The 15,657-nt window shown below is 38.3% G+C and overlaps 2 protein-coding genes across 8 annotated transcripts in view; one reads left to right on the top strand and one right to left on the bottom strand.

Moving 5' to 3' along the window:
* LOC310822746 (neurobeachin) overlaps positions 1-15,657 on the top strand; it is a gene marked incomplete at its 5' end in the record, with an annotated part of 231,677 nt that overhangs the window by 164,465 nt on the left and 51,555 nt on the right. For 6 of the 7 annotated variants that reach the window (XM_083695209.1, XM_083695208.1, XM_083695214.1 and 3 more), the window contains 2 exons: positions 1,932-2,078; positions 7,904-8,040. In XM_083695209.1, coding sequence (XP_083551335.1) covers positions 1,932-2,078; positions 7,904-8,040 — 284 coding nt within the window. Of the gene's footprint in view, positions 1-1,931; positions 2,083-7,850; positions 8,041-15,657 lie in introns of all 7 variants that reach the window. The other variant, XM_083695211.1, reaches the window with a different exon arrangement.
* Positions 9,846-10,925, bottom strand: mab21l1 (mab-21-like 1; the record flags this gene model as incomplete). The annotated part of the gene is made up of 1 exon (XM_083695220.1): positions 9,846-10,925. One exon carries the CDS (start codon positions 10,923-10,925, stop codon positions 9,846-9,848), a length of 1,080 nt encoding a protein of 359 aa, XP_083551346.1.

Below are 15,657 nucleotides of genomic sequence, written 5' to 3'. Positions count from 1 at the left end.
TATGACCTTAAAAAAGACAAATCCACATAGACGTCTGTGAGCAGTCATGTGTGGCAGGCTGTCTTGGAGTTAGGCTAATTAAGTTGATAAATGCATTTTGAGTCCTCTTTGTTTGCAAGATGTATGGACTCAGCCTTTAGAATGATGTGCTGTTCTACTATGACCATATAATAAGCTTTGGTGGTGTATGCAGTATCTTAATTGTATTGTCTGTTCAATCTCATTCTTGTCAGAGCTCTGAAAGCAGCTGTCAATATCTCTAATGGACTATGAGCTGACAAGATATTCCCAACACTCTGTTGCAGGTCTTCGAGTATCAGATGTTGTTTCATTTGTTGGCCTTGTCTTAAAACAAAGGCAGAAATAACTCAGCTGTTTAGCTATTGAAAATGTATTCGGTGTGTTTATATGTCTACTATGGCTTCTGACATGAATAGTTATTATATTTATATCTGGATTTAACCATCGCCCACTCAATTCACCTAGAGCGCCTCAGGACAACCATCGGTCTCTCAGGGACAGCTCTAAACTGGTTTCATTCCTATCTTATTGAAAGGTCAGAATATGTTGCCCTAGGAGAGTGCAGGTCACTGCCCCACTGGTCTCCTGTGGTGTCCTACAAGGATCAATCCTAGGGCCCATCCTCTACCTGCTTCCACTCGGCCATGTGATCCACAGGTCCAGAATTTACTTCTACTGTTATGCGGATGACGCTCAAATTTATAACAGCCCCAAATCCTTCTGCCGCCACTGCATGCCTCAACACCTGCCTTGAGGAGATAAAGGCCTGGATGACAGTCAACTGTCTACAATAGCAACAAAACTGATGCCCTACTTGTAGGCACTCCCCACAAGGTCCAGCATTCTAACATAACCCACCTCTCCATCGCTGGTCAAAACCTCTCTTTGCTCAAGCCTTCAACCTTGGCATAAATTTGACTCTTTCCTGGTGTTTGACATCCACATCAAACATCTGTAAATCATCAAACATCTGTAAAGCCTCTTTCTTACACCTGAATAACATTTCAAAACTCAGTCCAACCCTCATACAGCCTGATGCAGAGAAGCTCATCTGCGCATTTATCTCCTCAAGGCTGGATTACTTTCACACACTGTTTAAGGTATCCCCAGCAAGAGTCTGCAGAAGCTCCAATACATCCACAACAGTGCTGCTCGGATTCTGATAAGAGTGCGAAAACATATCACCCCTGTTTTGAAGTCCCTGCACTGGCTCCTAATCAACTACAGAATAGATTACAAAATATTGCTGCTGACCTTCAAGTGTATCCATGGAACCACTCCCCCATACCTGAAGGATCCTATACAACCCCTCACCTCATCCCGCAGTTTTAGGTCCGGCAACAGACTCCAACTCCATGTGCCTAGGACTAAGCTGTGCTCAATTGGTGACTGAGCTTTCGGCAATGCCGCCCCTCGCCTCTGGAATGAGCTTCCAAAGGACCTTAAGACAGCCCAGATGCTCTCTTTCAAAACAGGACTAAAAACTCACCTCTTCAGACCCTTCCTGTAGTCTTCTTAGTTATTTATAGTGCATTGTTTTTAAATGCACTCAATGAATGATCAAATAAAAAGTGCTTTACAAATAAAATGTATTATTATTATTATTATTATTATTATTATTATTATTATTATTATTATTAATAATAATAATAATAATAATAATAAATACTCTAATTTAATGTACAATATGACTACCTCTGCTTGTATCAATTCATACATGCAGATAGATATGGCAGATAGGTATGCATATTATGAAACTATCAAAACTAGTTTCCCCCTTTGTCTGCACTGGTGTGACACTTGGAAGTCTTTATCTTCACCATCTTATGACAGTTTGATCTTTGAGGTTCAATAGAGCGGTATTTAGATGTCTGATTGTTCCCTCTCTCTGCATTCATTCACTGTTTCAGGCACAGAGGAGGATAAGGTGTTCAAGTCTAAGAAAGCCTTCCGCAGCCAGGCGGTGGCCAGCCAGAACCCTGAGATGGAGCTGATGCTGGAGGGGGATGATGACACCATCAGTCTACTGCAGGAGAAGGAGATTGACAACCTGGCTGGTGAGTGAACACTACACACAAGCGCCTCCAAGCATCTCTCACCTCCTCCATATACACTATCTGACCTCTCACCCTAACTAGGTTGTGTTCTCCCTAACCCCCAGGTACATTTTGGCCTTTTATCCTGCCTCATCTCAAGGGAGAATGCAAAGGATAGAGGAGGTTAATGTCAATACATTAATTTTTTTGACATACATTGTATTGACTTAATTCAATTCATTCACATTTATTTAATCACAGGTAGATTCAAATTGATGGTGACACACACACACACACACACACACACCGCAGCCACAGCATAGTAACTACTGTATGAAGCACTAATGCATTGAGAAGTGTATGTATTCTCTTTTATGTCCTTGTTCCATGTTATCTTGAGTTTGACTTAAAGGTCAATAAGCTGACTGATATCTAGAGACAAGCATTCATTAATTTTGGCATGCATAACATACCATGATAATGCTCTCAGAACTCTTCAAAAGGATTGGTAATCTCCAAGAAATAGAGTATTCAGGCTCAGGACCATTATCTAAATTGGGCAAATAATGACTCGGACACCTTTATCCCCAAAATATCTCACTTTGAAAGGTTGACAACTGGCCAAAAATATTTTATTGATGTCTACGGCACAATATAGTACGTGGTTACAATTTGTTTTTGGCAAGCTGAATTGTTTTGGACAGTGTTTCCAAGGTACCCCCCAGGTATAACTTTGGCTGTTGTTCCTGTTTGATACATTTTGTCGTCTTTGTTTTGTTTTGGATTTCTTCAGTCCGGTTCCTTCCTTGTGTGTTTATATCCAGAGACAAGTCTTCTCATTCCAAGTTAAACTAACACCGGAAGGATGATTAATCTGAAAATGTCACAATTTAGATTCAAAATTTGGCCGGCAATCAATGATTAAACTAACATAAAACTGTGTATTTCATCTAACCCGACCAAACCAATCTATTAACCATCCTTAATGCCTTGATCCTATTCTTTAAAAAGGGTAGAAAAAAAGGGTAGAAATTATTAAAGGGAAAGAAAATTGTGAGTGACATATGTATTTCAAATCACCCTCCCTCATGTAAAAAAAGAAGATGGAACTTGATTGATCATAATTAGTTAATGCACATTTGTTACTCATTTGGTGTGTAGACATTATTTCAATAGATCATGCACACTCAGCCGTGCCTATTTCAATGACGAAGGCTTTGTTAATACAAGCTACTCCATGACATGATGTCTGAATATGGAGACAATAAATCAAATGCTTAAATTATTACATTTAAACTTAACTTTGAGGCATTTTAACAGAACTTTGGCTGGCAGGAAAAGTTTGTACTGTACAGTTGGCAAGGCTACTGTGAAAAGTTTATTTTCCATCTGTTCTTGAGTGTGAATACTACTACATGTATATGAAGGTAGCCTAACACTGACATCTGATTAATAATCCTGCAATTAAACTTACTAGTGTTCACTCCCTCCACACCAAACCTTCATTAACAGATTAATAGGTCCGCACCCGCTCAGGCAAGGGCAGTTTAATGTTAAACCTTAGATTTATTATCATCATTAAAAAGTGCAATGATCTGTTAGTTATTTTTATCCAATATCTCAGGTTTGTTTAAATAGCTTATTGGTCTGACATGGTCCAGTCAGTAGTGTACTGTACCTGAATGCCAAAAGCAGTGTTGTCCAAACCCCCCTCATAGTTTTATGGCATCTATCTGTGCCAAACTATCAAGTCAGAATTGTGCTGCCTTAGATGTAATTGCCATGGTCTTCGAGGGGTATGTTAGCCAGAGTTCACTTGCATTGTGAATATAGATCAAGAGTTCCTTTTCAACGGTCACATTACGTGCGCCTAGTGCAAACAATTTGTGCCTAAAATAAAAGGAGACCCTCATGGGTTTTATGCCTGATGCAACATTTTTACTGGAATACAATAGTGAGTCATGGCAGCCCTCATAAATTCCTGAAACGTTTACTATGTTCCAATCACAAGGATTATGAAGCAGCAAATAGAGTGGGGGAAACTTTGGTTGCAGTTCCTCATCTGTCATTGTGAGACTTTCTAAGATTTGTTTTATGAGATAAAGAAAAAATGATCTGTTGTGGACAGTGTTGAAAAAAAGCAAAAAAAGAATAAAATATGTTTTATGTTTTTTGCTGCTGTTTCTATATACCTTACTCGTATGTTGCAATTATGACAATAGATTATATCACAGTTCATGTATCACCATGTTGTCATGTAAGCACATGTGTCTTTGTATCTTTGCTCCTATGACAATATCTACATTAATTATGCGTGTCTTTGTTGACAATGTTCAGGATGACATGAAGCAGGGCACAGACGAGCAGAGATGGCCTCTGTCTGAACACATAGATGGGTCCCAGGGGAGAGGACTGACATCTCCCTATTCCCTGGGCAAGCAGGCTGCCAAGGGCTCTGTCGATGTCACAGTCCCACCCTCTCACTGTCTCTGTGAGACCAGATGAGCTCTGCTCTGCCCAAGTACTGTATGGTCAGGGCTAAAAACACTGACACAAGATTTAGGCTGCCTTCTGCTTAAAATCAATGACTGGCTTGTGGAACAAGCTCAAGAGGAAACAACATGTTGTGGCTGCTATTGTGATGAAATAATTGTTCAAAACCATTGAAAAAAAGCTAATGTTGCATCATGGTAAAATATGCTAGGTATGTTCATGTTTTCGCCAGTAGGGGAACCCTATCTCAGAGTAACTATGGAGTAGTGCTGTGACCAGGATGTGCTGTCTGTGCTTGCTCTATATCTAATCTATGTCATGACCAACCTTAATAAGAGATCTAGGACTAGATATCTGTCAACAACACAGCTCCTCCTGCCAACCGTCGCGTCAATGCCTGCTGCCAAAGGGGAGGGGCTTGCTCTCGGCCCAGCAAGTTGTGGTTACCAAACCCATGATTAGTTTTGCTCCCCCACAAACATTGGGAATGCCGTATGTGCTTTTACTGGCATCAAATGGGTCCTTTTGTCTACTCATCTGTAACCAAAATACGGCAGGGAAATGAGAGATGAGCGCAGGAGAGAAGAGAGAGGAGTCTGAGGCTCATTTAGTGTTTCTTATGACAAAGAAGGGCAGTTTGTTTAGATAGTGTTTGTTTTGTTGGGATATTATCCTTTGACAGACCATTTGATGGGGCCAATGTGAATGACAAGCTGGTACTGTAGTCTGTACATTAATTCAAACTTGTTAACACAATCAAGTCATTGTGGGTTTCTGTTTTACTGCCACACTTGTATTTGCTCTTTCAAGAGGGCATTGTCATGCAAAAAAGGGTACAGTATGTTTATGATTACAGATCATTGTATCAAAATAAGATTGGGAAAGAACAGCAGGAACAATATCAAGAAAAAAGAAAAAACTAACATACATTGTAAAAGACTCATCTCCTGTGTTCAGTCTGTTTGTGAGGTTCTTAGAAATAACAAGTTGGATGAACTTGCTGTTCCACCCAGTGGTAAAAGAGGGAGGGGACAAAAGATACTTAACAGCATGTCAAACACCAATGTGAATGGTATAATATATCTCCCTTACTCTATGTAGGCTACACTATTCATAAGCATAGTATTAAATACAGAAAATAACCCTAACAAGATAACTGTTATCTTATATACTGTACATAGCTGTTGTCTCACATTATACACTCTTTTCTGCTTAAATGACAACAAGTTTATCTTTTGCATTAATTGAAAGAAAGAAAACTGCATTGAAATTAGTGAAAGAATGAGTGCTATAATTCTACTCATGAAATTATCCCTGAACACCTCTGTGTATCAGTGTGGCACTGACAGCCCTGTTGCTACAGTATCTTCAAGCAAGAAGGCCTGTTTAGTAGTTTACCAGCATCATAGACAAGAGAGTAAACAAAGAATGTAAATATAACAGCCCCCTATTTTAGGAAATTAGCATGCAATAGTTGACTGTTTCTGTTAAGAGATACATTAGTAAAGTAGACAGTCTAAGATGTCTAATGTCTAAGATGACCAGATAGTTGGTCATCTTAGACATTATCCAACGTGTGTGTGCGTACTCATAATAGTTTCCCCATCATTATTATTATTATTTTTACTGATAATAATAATCACATGAATATGTTAATATGAATAACCTGGAAAATGTATGAAGAAAGAGCTATGGGATAACTGTCTGAAAACTTTAAATGTAAACATTTTAATGTTATATCCTAATTGTGGAAAGATCCCTAAAGGGATTACAACCTAATCCTCTCCCTCTGCGTGGTGGATGCAGTGGATTAATGTTGTGTTGTCTTTCTCTATACTAGTGTCTCTCCAGGCCACAGCACAATTGGTTCTGTACCCCTGAAACCTGTTATTGTTTCTAGGAGGGGGCTTGTAATTGAGGGTTTCCAATGGACATGTAGCAGATAGCCTAGACCAACCCTACATCCTATCTCTTGCAACAGCATTGAGCACAGGCACATTATAGCAAAACAATTTGTAATTGCTAAAACGTCGGCTTATAGTCTATGATTTCATTGTTCACCGAAAAGTCGGCTGTATTTGTAAATTGACCTTTCTCAAAAATGGGAGTATATAGGTTTAGGTATCATTAGAAATGGTATAACAATATAAATAACAATAATAGTAATAGTAATAGTAATAGTAATAGTAATAGTAATAGTAATAATAATAATAATAATAATAATAATTATTATTATTATTATTATTATTATTATTTTTCACATGGAAAGACTACTACAAAATGCTTTTTGCATTTGTGTTTTGATTAATTCACTTAGGCCATCAGTAGGTCATCATGTTATGCCAATAAACTCGAATTTTATTGAACGCAATGCAAAAACAGACCCAGGTTATTGCATTTTTACTCTCCATATAAAGCTTGTAAACCACAAGTTAAGCGGTGATACTGTCAGCAGATAAGATCACATTAATGCAGCCAGCGCTGAGTAAAAGAGCAGGGAAAGCCGATTTGACTGTTCCTGAGAGCGATCTGCAAGCACAATAGGGAACGCTTTGGGAATTGAAACCAAAATCCACTTGTAATCTTGCAACAGTATCGGACATAATTGCCTGAGGAACCTAGATTAAGATTGATGAGACATTAAAGTGGCGCTTTGGAGTTCAGAGGATCGATAAATATCCCAATTTCAAGAGCTTTCATTTGAGCTAGAGGCAAATCACTGTAACCGTGGGCTTCAGCGACACTGATCCAAATAGAACATGGAGGATGGAGAGAGAAGAGGCAAATGGGTAGGAAGAGGGGTGGAGACAGAAAGAGAGATCGCATGTGATCACAATCAGCTGACTTGGGTCAATAAGCCATAGTAAATAATGAACGAAATTTAGTTTTAGATGTTATACACATGTATTACTTAAGTGGTCTTCCATACCCCCCAGTTAGTTTATTTAATTATTGTTAGGACTAATAATATAATGATAATCATGTTGTGAAATATTGGTGTATTACGCAGGCCTTACCTTAGAATTATGTCCATATATCATCTCGATTTTAGACTTGAAGTGGCACCACTGAGCCATATTTCACTTCTTTATTCTTAAGAGGAGCGCAACATTTAGGGTAATGCTAATTAAAAAATACAGTAGGTATAGGCCAATAACCTAAACTGGACAATTTCAGTATGCATCAGACAGGAATCATGTTTGCTTTCAGTAATTCTATATGTTTAACATTGGCTATAATCTTTTTAGGGAACATATTTCATAATCATTGGCAAAAAAAATCAAACGAATCAGTTTTTAGTGTTGGATTTGTCAAGCATGCATTAATATCCCGTATTTTGTTGTATTTTGCAGGCCCTGTGGTCCTTAGCACCCCAGCCCAGCTTGTTGCCCCGGTAATAGTGGCGCGAGGGACGCTCTCCATCACGACGACTGAAATCTATTTTGAAGTAGATGAGGATGACCTCGCCTTCAAAACGATTGACTCTAAGGTAAGTCTAATAAATTCCCATTTCCCTTTCTTGTAGATGGTTGATTAATATCGCTTTTGCTCAAAAATTCCTTATTTGACGCATGCTTGCAATCAATTATCGCTAATAGACCTGTTACTTACTTTATTTTTGTGAATGTGATTTACAGACAAAAGGCACATTCAGGTTTATGTGAACAATTAATACATTAGGAGATCACTGGAACGTCGTGCAATTTTGAATCCCAAATATATAATCACAAGCATTAGGCCTAAGCGCGCATCACCTATACTGTACTTCTTTGACCTTGGACTGCACAACATTTGATACATGTATTCGATACTTCGAAACTCATAAAAATGAGACCATCCGTGTAAACTATGCATGCGTTACTTTTGTTGAACCCTTAGGAGATGTTTTCATTGTAGATCTATAAGCATAATAATGTTTACCTACATCCCTTGCTATTACAAATACGTGTCTAATAAAATGTCAGGCTTATGTATGGCATTGGGGTAATGACATTGTATTATCTGAACCTGATTTAGTACTCGATTAAGTAGCAGATAATGTGTTTACTGTAAGCTATGCGCAACCCCATGCCATTTGAGAATCATCACCTTGTTTACACATGCGTCCTACTGATATATTAATATATTATAGCAAAATAATACTAATAATAATACTAATAATAACAATCAGTAATAATCAACAGCATTATCAAAGTATGATTTACTCAGTTGTTATTATGTATGCACGTTATTTGACTTGTATAAGGGGGTAGTACATGAACAATAATTGACGTGAAGGCCTGTAGATATAATTTCAGATGTATTAAATGCTTTATCCATATTGTGTCCAGTGCGTTGTGAATTGCCCAAGATAATCCGACATCGCCTAAGCGTAAAACAGGTTATACATTTCACGAGTCATATTGGGACACAAATATAACAGCTAGTTTTTATTAACTTTTTAAATTAACTCAGAGACACTTATAAAATAAAATAAATCAGATCACAAATGTAATAATCCAGTGTATTTCAAGTGCATTTTTCAATTAGACTGTATATATATATATATATATATATATATATATATATATATATATATATATATATATATATGTTCTTATTTTCTTTTCTTTTTTTTATCACGTAAGCAAGGTACAAACAAAAATGATCGAGTAGGCCTATACTTTAAATAAGAATTTCAAGTATGCTATGTTTATGGAATGTTTTAAATGTAACAAATACTACCATCAAAATGTAAACTCTCAAAATTAGAAAATTTCCATTGACAACAGATGAATCACGGATGCAAGTCTAAATTAATATATTTTCTACCAGATAAAAAAGTTCAGGCGTATACTTAAACAGGTGGAATTGAACTCCTATTTACGTGTCACAGTACAACATTCAGACCACTGGAATCACAATATATGAATGTATTTACAGTATAAAATGTACAGTTGTTTTGTCAAGGCTTTTGTCAGGGCTTTATTTTAAAGCATTTAAGCAAATAAAAGATTTAGGCAGTAAGAAATATAAACACTGACAGGTAACCCTAACATTTGATTGATGGTACAATTTGCTCCAAAATAATGACATCACAGAATAGAAGTTAAGGATAATTTTGACTAAGTGTCATAACAAGGATCTTAGAGTAGGATTTTGTATCTTCATCAACGGAGGATAGTCACATTTTACGAGACCGTTATCAAACTGCTGTGATAACTTCTGTCCATTTAGGCCTAGTCCTTGATTAGCATCAATAGGCCTCTGAACCACCATATGTAAGACCCGGTGCACCAACACACACATTTTACCTCAGAGTTTCTCCAAACTTTTGGGGTTGGTCAGAATTTCTCTCGCCAATCGCCAAGTCTGTTTGGCTGCGTTCTCAAGGGACGAATGAGGTTTTCCTTGAAATAGGTCTAAATTGGGCAGAAAATAATGGGGACACCTCCTGCACTGCAAACACGAAATTAGCTGCAATAGAATTCCGTTCAAGCGATCCCCAAGGCAGTTCTCATCCCAATCAGACTCCCTTGGATGTTTTTCACACTCGTATGAAACCAAAGATTTCATGTGATAGTTGTTCAGGGGAGTTCCTGGCAGTTCAAGGTGACGGTCGCGTAATGTTTTAAGGACTGACAGACATTTCTTCCTGCATCCTCCTAAAAGGAGGCGATTTTCGGCCTCACCGAATTGCAAGACCCATGCGTCGCTCTCTGCTGAACTCTGTTTGCCATTTAACGAGTAGCACTCTTTAGATAAAAGGTTGAAACCCTCGGCTTTCACTTCTGCCACCCTGTTAGGTCCCGGCCAAGGGATGTGAGGGAGAGGCCAGTGCGCTGCGCTTCGTGGCCATATCCCGGTACATTTGAAAGCCGGGGTGATTTGCACAATGTATCTATCTCTTATGCGTAACTTCACCTCGCTCGTGTCAGCGACCATTTTGATAACATCTCTGCAGCTGCACTTATCCACCGCCTGTGCCACCAGTGTTTGAAATCTAGAACGGATCTTGCGAGCCGAGAGGTAACCGGAGGCTGTGATGAATTCGACCCAAAGAGACATGCTTCTCTTGCGGCCATCACTGAGCTTGAGCACGGCGCAACCTGGAAGAGAGCCGTCGTCAACGAAGTTGAATACCCCCATCTGATTTAGATAGAGCACCACCTCGAACTCGGTCGGTGATATGACCTCCAGCCCCTCAAAGCGATTGTCCATCTCGTTCAGTGAGCTGATAAAGCGGGGCTCCTGCACCTCCACCTCCTTCAGGACATCCGATACCACCTTGCATACCTCCCGGATGGTCTTGGAGATTGCCGCTTTTCGAGATTGGCATTTCTCTTGGTAATATTTGTTAAGGTGATACACCAACTTTGCCTGGGCTGCTATCATGTTTGGGCAGAGATCCGGATTGTATACCGGAGTCTCGCAATATGCCGAGGGATCCAACGCGGCTGTTTGTACAGGAGCCAATTTTAGAGAAGAAAGTAAGCTATTTAAAAAGAAAAAAATGTCTGATCAAAAGACAACCAAACCTATTATTTGTGCTCAGAGCACATGCGTAATAAGCACACCGATCTAAAGCAAAAGCGTTTGCATTTAAATGCTGAAAAAAGTAAGTCCTTAGAATTGCAAGCAATAATCAGAAGTCCATTTTACCCTCGCACGACTTTCAGTTATCAAAACAACCTCGTCCTTGTTTTTGTTATTTCTGTAATCACTGTTTGTATGAATCGGTATGTAAAAGTGCGCGGTGCTGTGACTGTGCTCATGGAGGCGGCTGCCGGTGTTGCTGTGTTTAAGAGCACAGGCGCACTCCCGTGAAATTATGAAGGGTGGGTTAAAAACGAGGATGTCCAATCGCCATCCGATTCGTCACTGCCTCCAGATTATCGACAACAAATGAATCCCCGGGTTTTATATAGAAGTAAAACTAAAGGTAGAAGTATATCGAGGAGCGCAAATACACCTACGCATTGGAGAGAGGAAAATCTTCGACTTTTTTCCTGATTGAGACACATTTTTTAAAATGTTTTGCTGAATTTTATTCTCCTGCCAATTTTTGTCTGCGCTTCAATCATTTAGGATACAGTAGGTACAATATGATAGGCTTAATTTGTTTATGTATTTGTAATAAAAAAAACAACCTTCTCTTTATTTGTGTCTGTTTGTTAGGCGTTCTCCTTTCCATTACACATTTTTCACTGCTGTGGACTTGAGAGTGGTGTTATTGTGCATCTCCTGGGGACAGTATACCTGCTGAAAAAATTATACATGGTGACTAAATGACAGATTTGACGATGATTGGGGGGCTATGTTATGTTATTATTCAATGATTGTGTTTCTCTCATTTGCCAATAGTAGGCTGTAAAGACATTGGACAGGACACGTATATGAATTAAAATATTATAACACATTACATTTCACATGCAGTCCAGTGATGGACATGTCAATACTTTGATTATCAAGGCTATACTTTACAGTGTCTAATGTCTCATAAACCTACTGTAACCAATAATTACTACGGTAGATATATATGAACTGAGACTAAATAGCCTACTCTTTAGTTAATGTAAAAGGTAATAAACAGCTATCCAGGTTTATTTTTCTGCTTTTCCAGCAGAACTGATGAGGCCTATAGGAGATGCATAAGGTAAAATGAATAAACTTCTTTTAGATTTGAATATTCGTTATTTCAAGTAGGCCTTGTTCCCCCTAAAACATTAGAGGATCAACTCGTCAGATTTGTGCCGTATTAATCCTTGTTCATCATTGTTGCTATTGTTGTAAGATGACATCGATATACCCATTATAGAAGGCTTAGGCCTACTATTTCCGACCTAGAAATAGGAGCGCATCGTGTTATTTTTTCGGTGTTATTTTTCACCATTGGTAATATTATTCTAAAGACTACAATGTCCTTAACTTGAGCATCTCGTTTGTTTGTGAAATGTCCCTGTAGTCGCACAATTTCACACTGACAGCCGATATCAGTAATACAACTTTTCAGACGCAGCTGTTTACTACGGAAAGGCCTAATCCCTGCCGAATTATTGACATTGTACTGTATACATTAGCATTCCCATGTAGATGGCCGTGTTTTTTTATTTTTATAGTGCACTATTTTTATATAACTGTATTAAGAATTTAGTATAATAATGGTAATACCACAGTGATGATGATGATATTATTATTATTATTGTTATTATTATTATTATTATTATTATTATTATTATTATTAAGAAGAAGAAGAAGAAGAAGACGAATAATTATAATAATAACAATAGAATTAACAATAAAACATGGAAAATGTATGGTGAATGTGTACAAAAATGCAGTCTTTATTTTATTTTATATTAAAACAGGCTAGGATATTAAACCCACAATGGATGCAAGACAATTTATGCATGACATAAGTAGGTATTTTGTTTGCTGCAAATGTTTCTAATATCTATGATATTGATAGCTCATTATTTTTGGTGCATTGTCAACAGTCATTTGAGGAAAAAAAACAAGGTTTACATTTTCTAGTTTTTGCATCACTCTCATGGGTACATTCTGGGAATACAGAGGACATTCTTGAATGGTTTCATGTGGTGAGAGGTAGAGCTAAAACCCTTTCCATCTCTGGTTCTGACACTCTTTTTCTTTCACTCTTGCCTGCCACTCTCTGTGGCTCAGCAGGTACTTGCTTTTATAGGAACCAGACTAGCCTTGCTCTTCAGTGTCTCGCTTCAACTCTTTTTGATATCTCAACACTCTTTTAAGCCAGTTGCACCGTTGACACCAATCCACAGTTTGTCCTCCGGTCCCCGGCCATTCCTATGCGTGATAGTGGGGGGGCTTTTCATTGGGATTACCACCTCTTAATCTAAAGCATGTGGCTGCACAGATTTTACAGTAACACAACCTGGTCTACTCTGCCAAGGCTCCAGCATTGGCCAGGCCAGACTCAAGACATCCTGACTCCTCCTTGTCTCTATCTTCACTATTATAACATAGCACTCTCTGTTACTAAGGTCCACCATCCCGCTAGGCCATCTAGAGTGATATATGAGGCCATGACTGTCGTACAGACCTATTTCCGACCCAGTGAAATGCATGCATGATTGTGTAAATCAATACAATGACTTCTACTTCCTCAAATTTTTTGCAAGCATGTGACCCTTTTTTGAAGGCCTCTTTGTTTCCAGAGTTTGCCTCTGTACTGCACAAGACTGATCCTCCTGTCAAAATGGTCTGGCATGGGGTCAATAGTTCTTGTCTAATAGTTGAAATGGGGCTATGATGACACTATAGTTTATCATGCACAGAGTGGCTGAAAAATATTTTCCATAAATGGGCAGTTTTTCAGTTTGGCAATTTGAGGTCTAAATTGACAATATTACAAAGCTTTGATGGCAGAGCTCCTATTCATTGAGTATGTCATATTTATCAGGTTTCTCTCTGAACTACTAGATCTACTGCAGTCAGATATCATGATGCAGTTCAGTTAAGTTTTGTGAAAGACCCTGTAATAGCCTTGCGAATGTTAACAGTGAAAAACTCTGCTGTATGTTGTTGTTGTTGTTGTTGTTGTTGTTGTTGTTGTTGTTGTTGTTTGCCCTAAAATCAAAAAGAAAAACTGTCCAGCTCTGGGAATCCCACAACGTTCTTTAAAAAAGATATGTTAATCTCACTCCCTTATCCATTTGACATGAGAAAACCTCTGCTTCTGTTTCCCTGTTGCCCTGTCTAAGGCACTGCTACTGCATTTGTCCACACATTTACAGAGCACTCTCTAATCTAGGATTTGAGAACTTGCATACATTTAAAGAATTTGATGAACAGTAATGCAGTGCATGACAGAAACTATGAGTCTAAATACTCTTATGATTAGACTCCACCATTTGAAAGGCACCTTCCATTACAACTGAGTGGCAGCATCTTAAAATGTAAGATATTTACAGCCAATAGGGTATGCTAATTGGAGATAGTAATAGTTTGTCTGCGTCTCTCTTAATAATTATATTCTAGACAAATAAGGTCCACCCCATGTTATTCTATCATCTTCCCAGTACATTGCCTTTTACTTTATTAAAGAGGAATGACAAGATCCTAGCCAAAGCGGGTCTAGTAGTTACCAAGTCGATGTACAGAGTATACCAAGTGAAGCTAATGGAGTGGCATAGTCAAATATAAATCAGATTAGGCGAGGTGCCATTTCAGACATGTGAGATCAGCGTTAGCCCTCACACTGTGAAAAATAATATACTTAAATCTCAGGAGATAGTGACTCATTTTGACATGTTCCCCCACAATTTCATTTGTCTCAAAATTAAATTGTCATTGGGATTTTTAATAATCGGAATATCATTATTCTAAGCAATATGGTATCTCTGTAGGGAAGCCAGTTAATTTCAGGGCATTTTGCCTAACACCCCAACCCCCCCTGGATTGTGTCCCTTCATTTGTTTTATTCTCCACTCTGTATTAGCAGCTTCCCCCTGTGAGAAGTCAGCAACTAGGACAATATAGCCATAGGCACAAGGAGACCTAGTGATCAGCTAAGCAGGCAAAAGCCATACTATATATGGTTAAACCAGGACCATGAGATAGATTGAGAGGAAAAGCAAAAGAATAACGTTGGTGTGTTGTTTTATTAATCTGAGGGGAACAGAGGAAGAAACTATATAAATTGTCTCAGATTTAGTTGGCACTCCCCCCCCCCCCCTCTCAATATAGAATGCTTGTCAGTCTTTCTGATAAATGACATGCATCTATTTGCATCAATTGAGCATTAATATAATATAGTTGTATCTGCCGATACTGGTTTATGTAATAAAGCAGAACATTGAGGTACGCTTCACATTTTAAAGTAACAGAATTACTTTCTGTGCACAAATGTTTCTCCTCAAATTATCAGTCCTTGCAATGCTGCCTAAAACTGCTTGTGCTATAGTTTACCCTGTTCTTTATTAGTCCGCGTTTAAGTGCTGTATTCTCCTGTACATGACAGTGCGAAGGGAAATGTATAACAGACACCGCAGCAGCTTTCTTACTCTGTTATTTATTATTTTATTTCTCTGCTGTTTTACAATTTCTTAAAGCTTTAGGGTTACAGAAGAATATGTTTGTGTTATGT

Source organism: Argentina silus, assembly GCF_951799395.1.
Source record: "Argentina silus genome assembly, chromosome: X".
NCBI lineage: Eukaryota > Metazoa > Chordata > Actinopteri > Argentiniformes > Argentinidae > Argentina > Argentina silus.
This window is presented reverse-complemented; position numbering and strand designations above follow the sequence as displayed.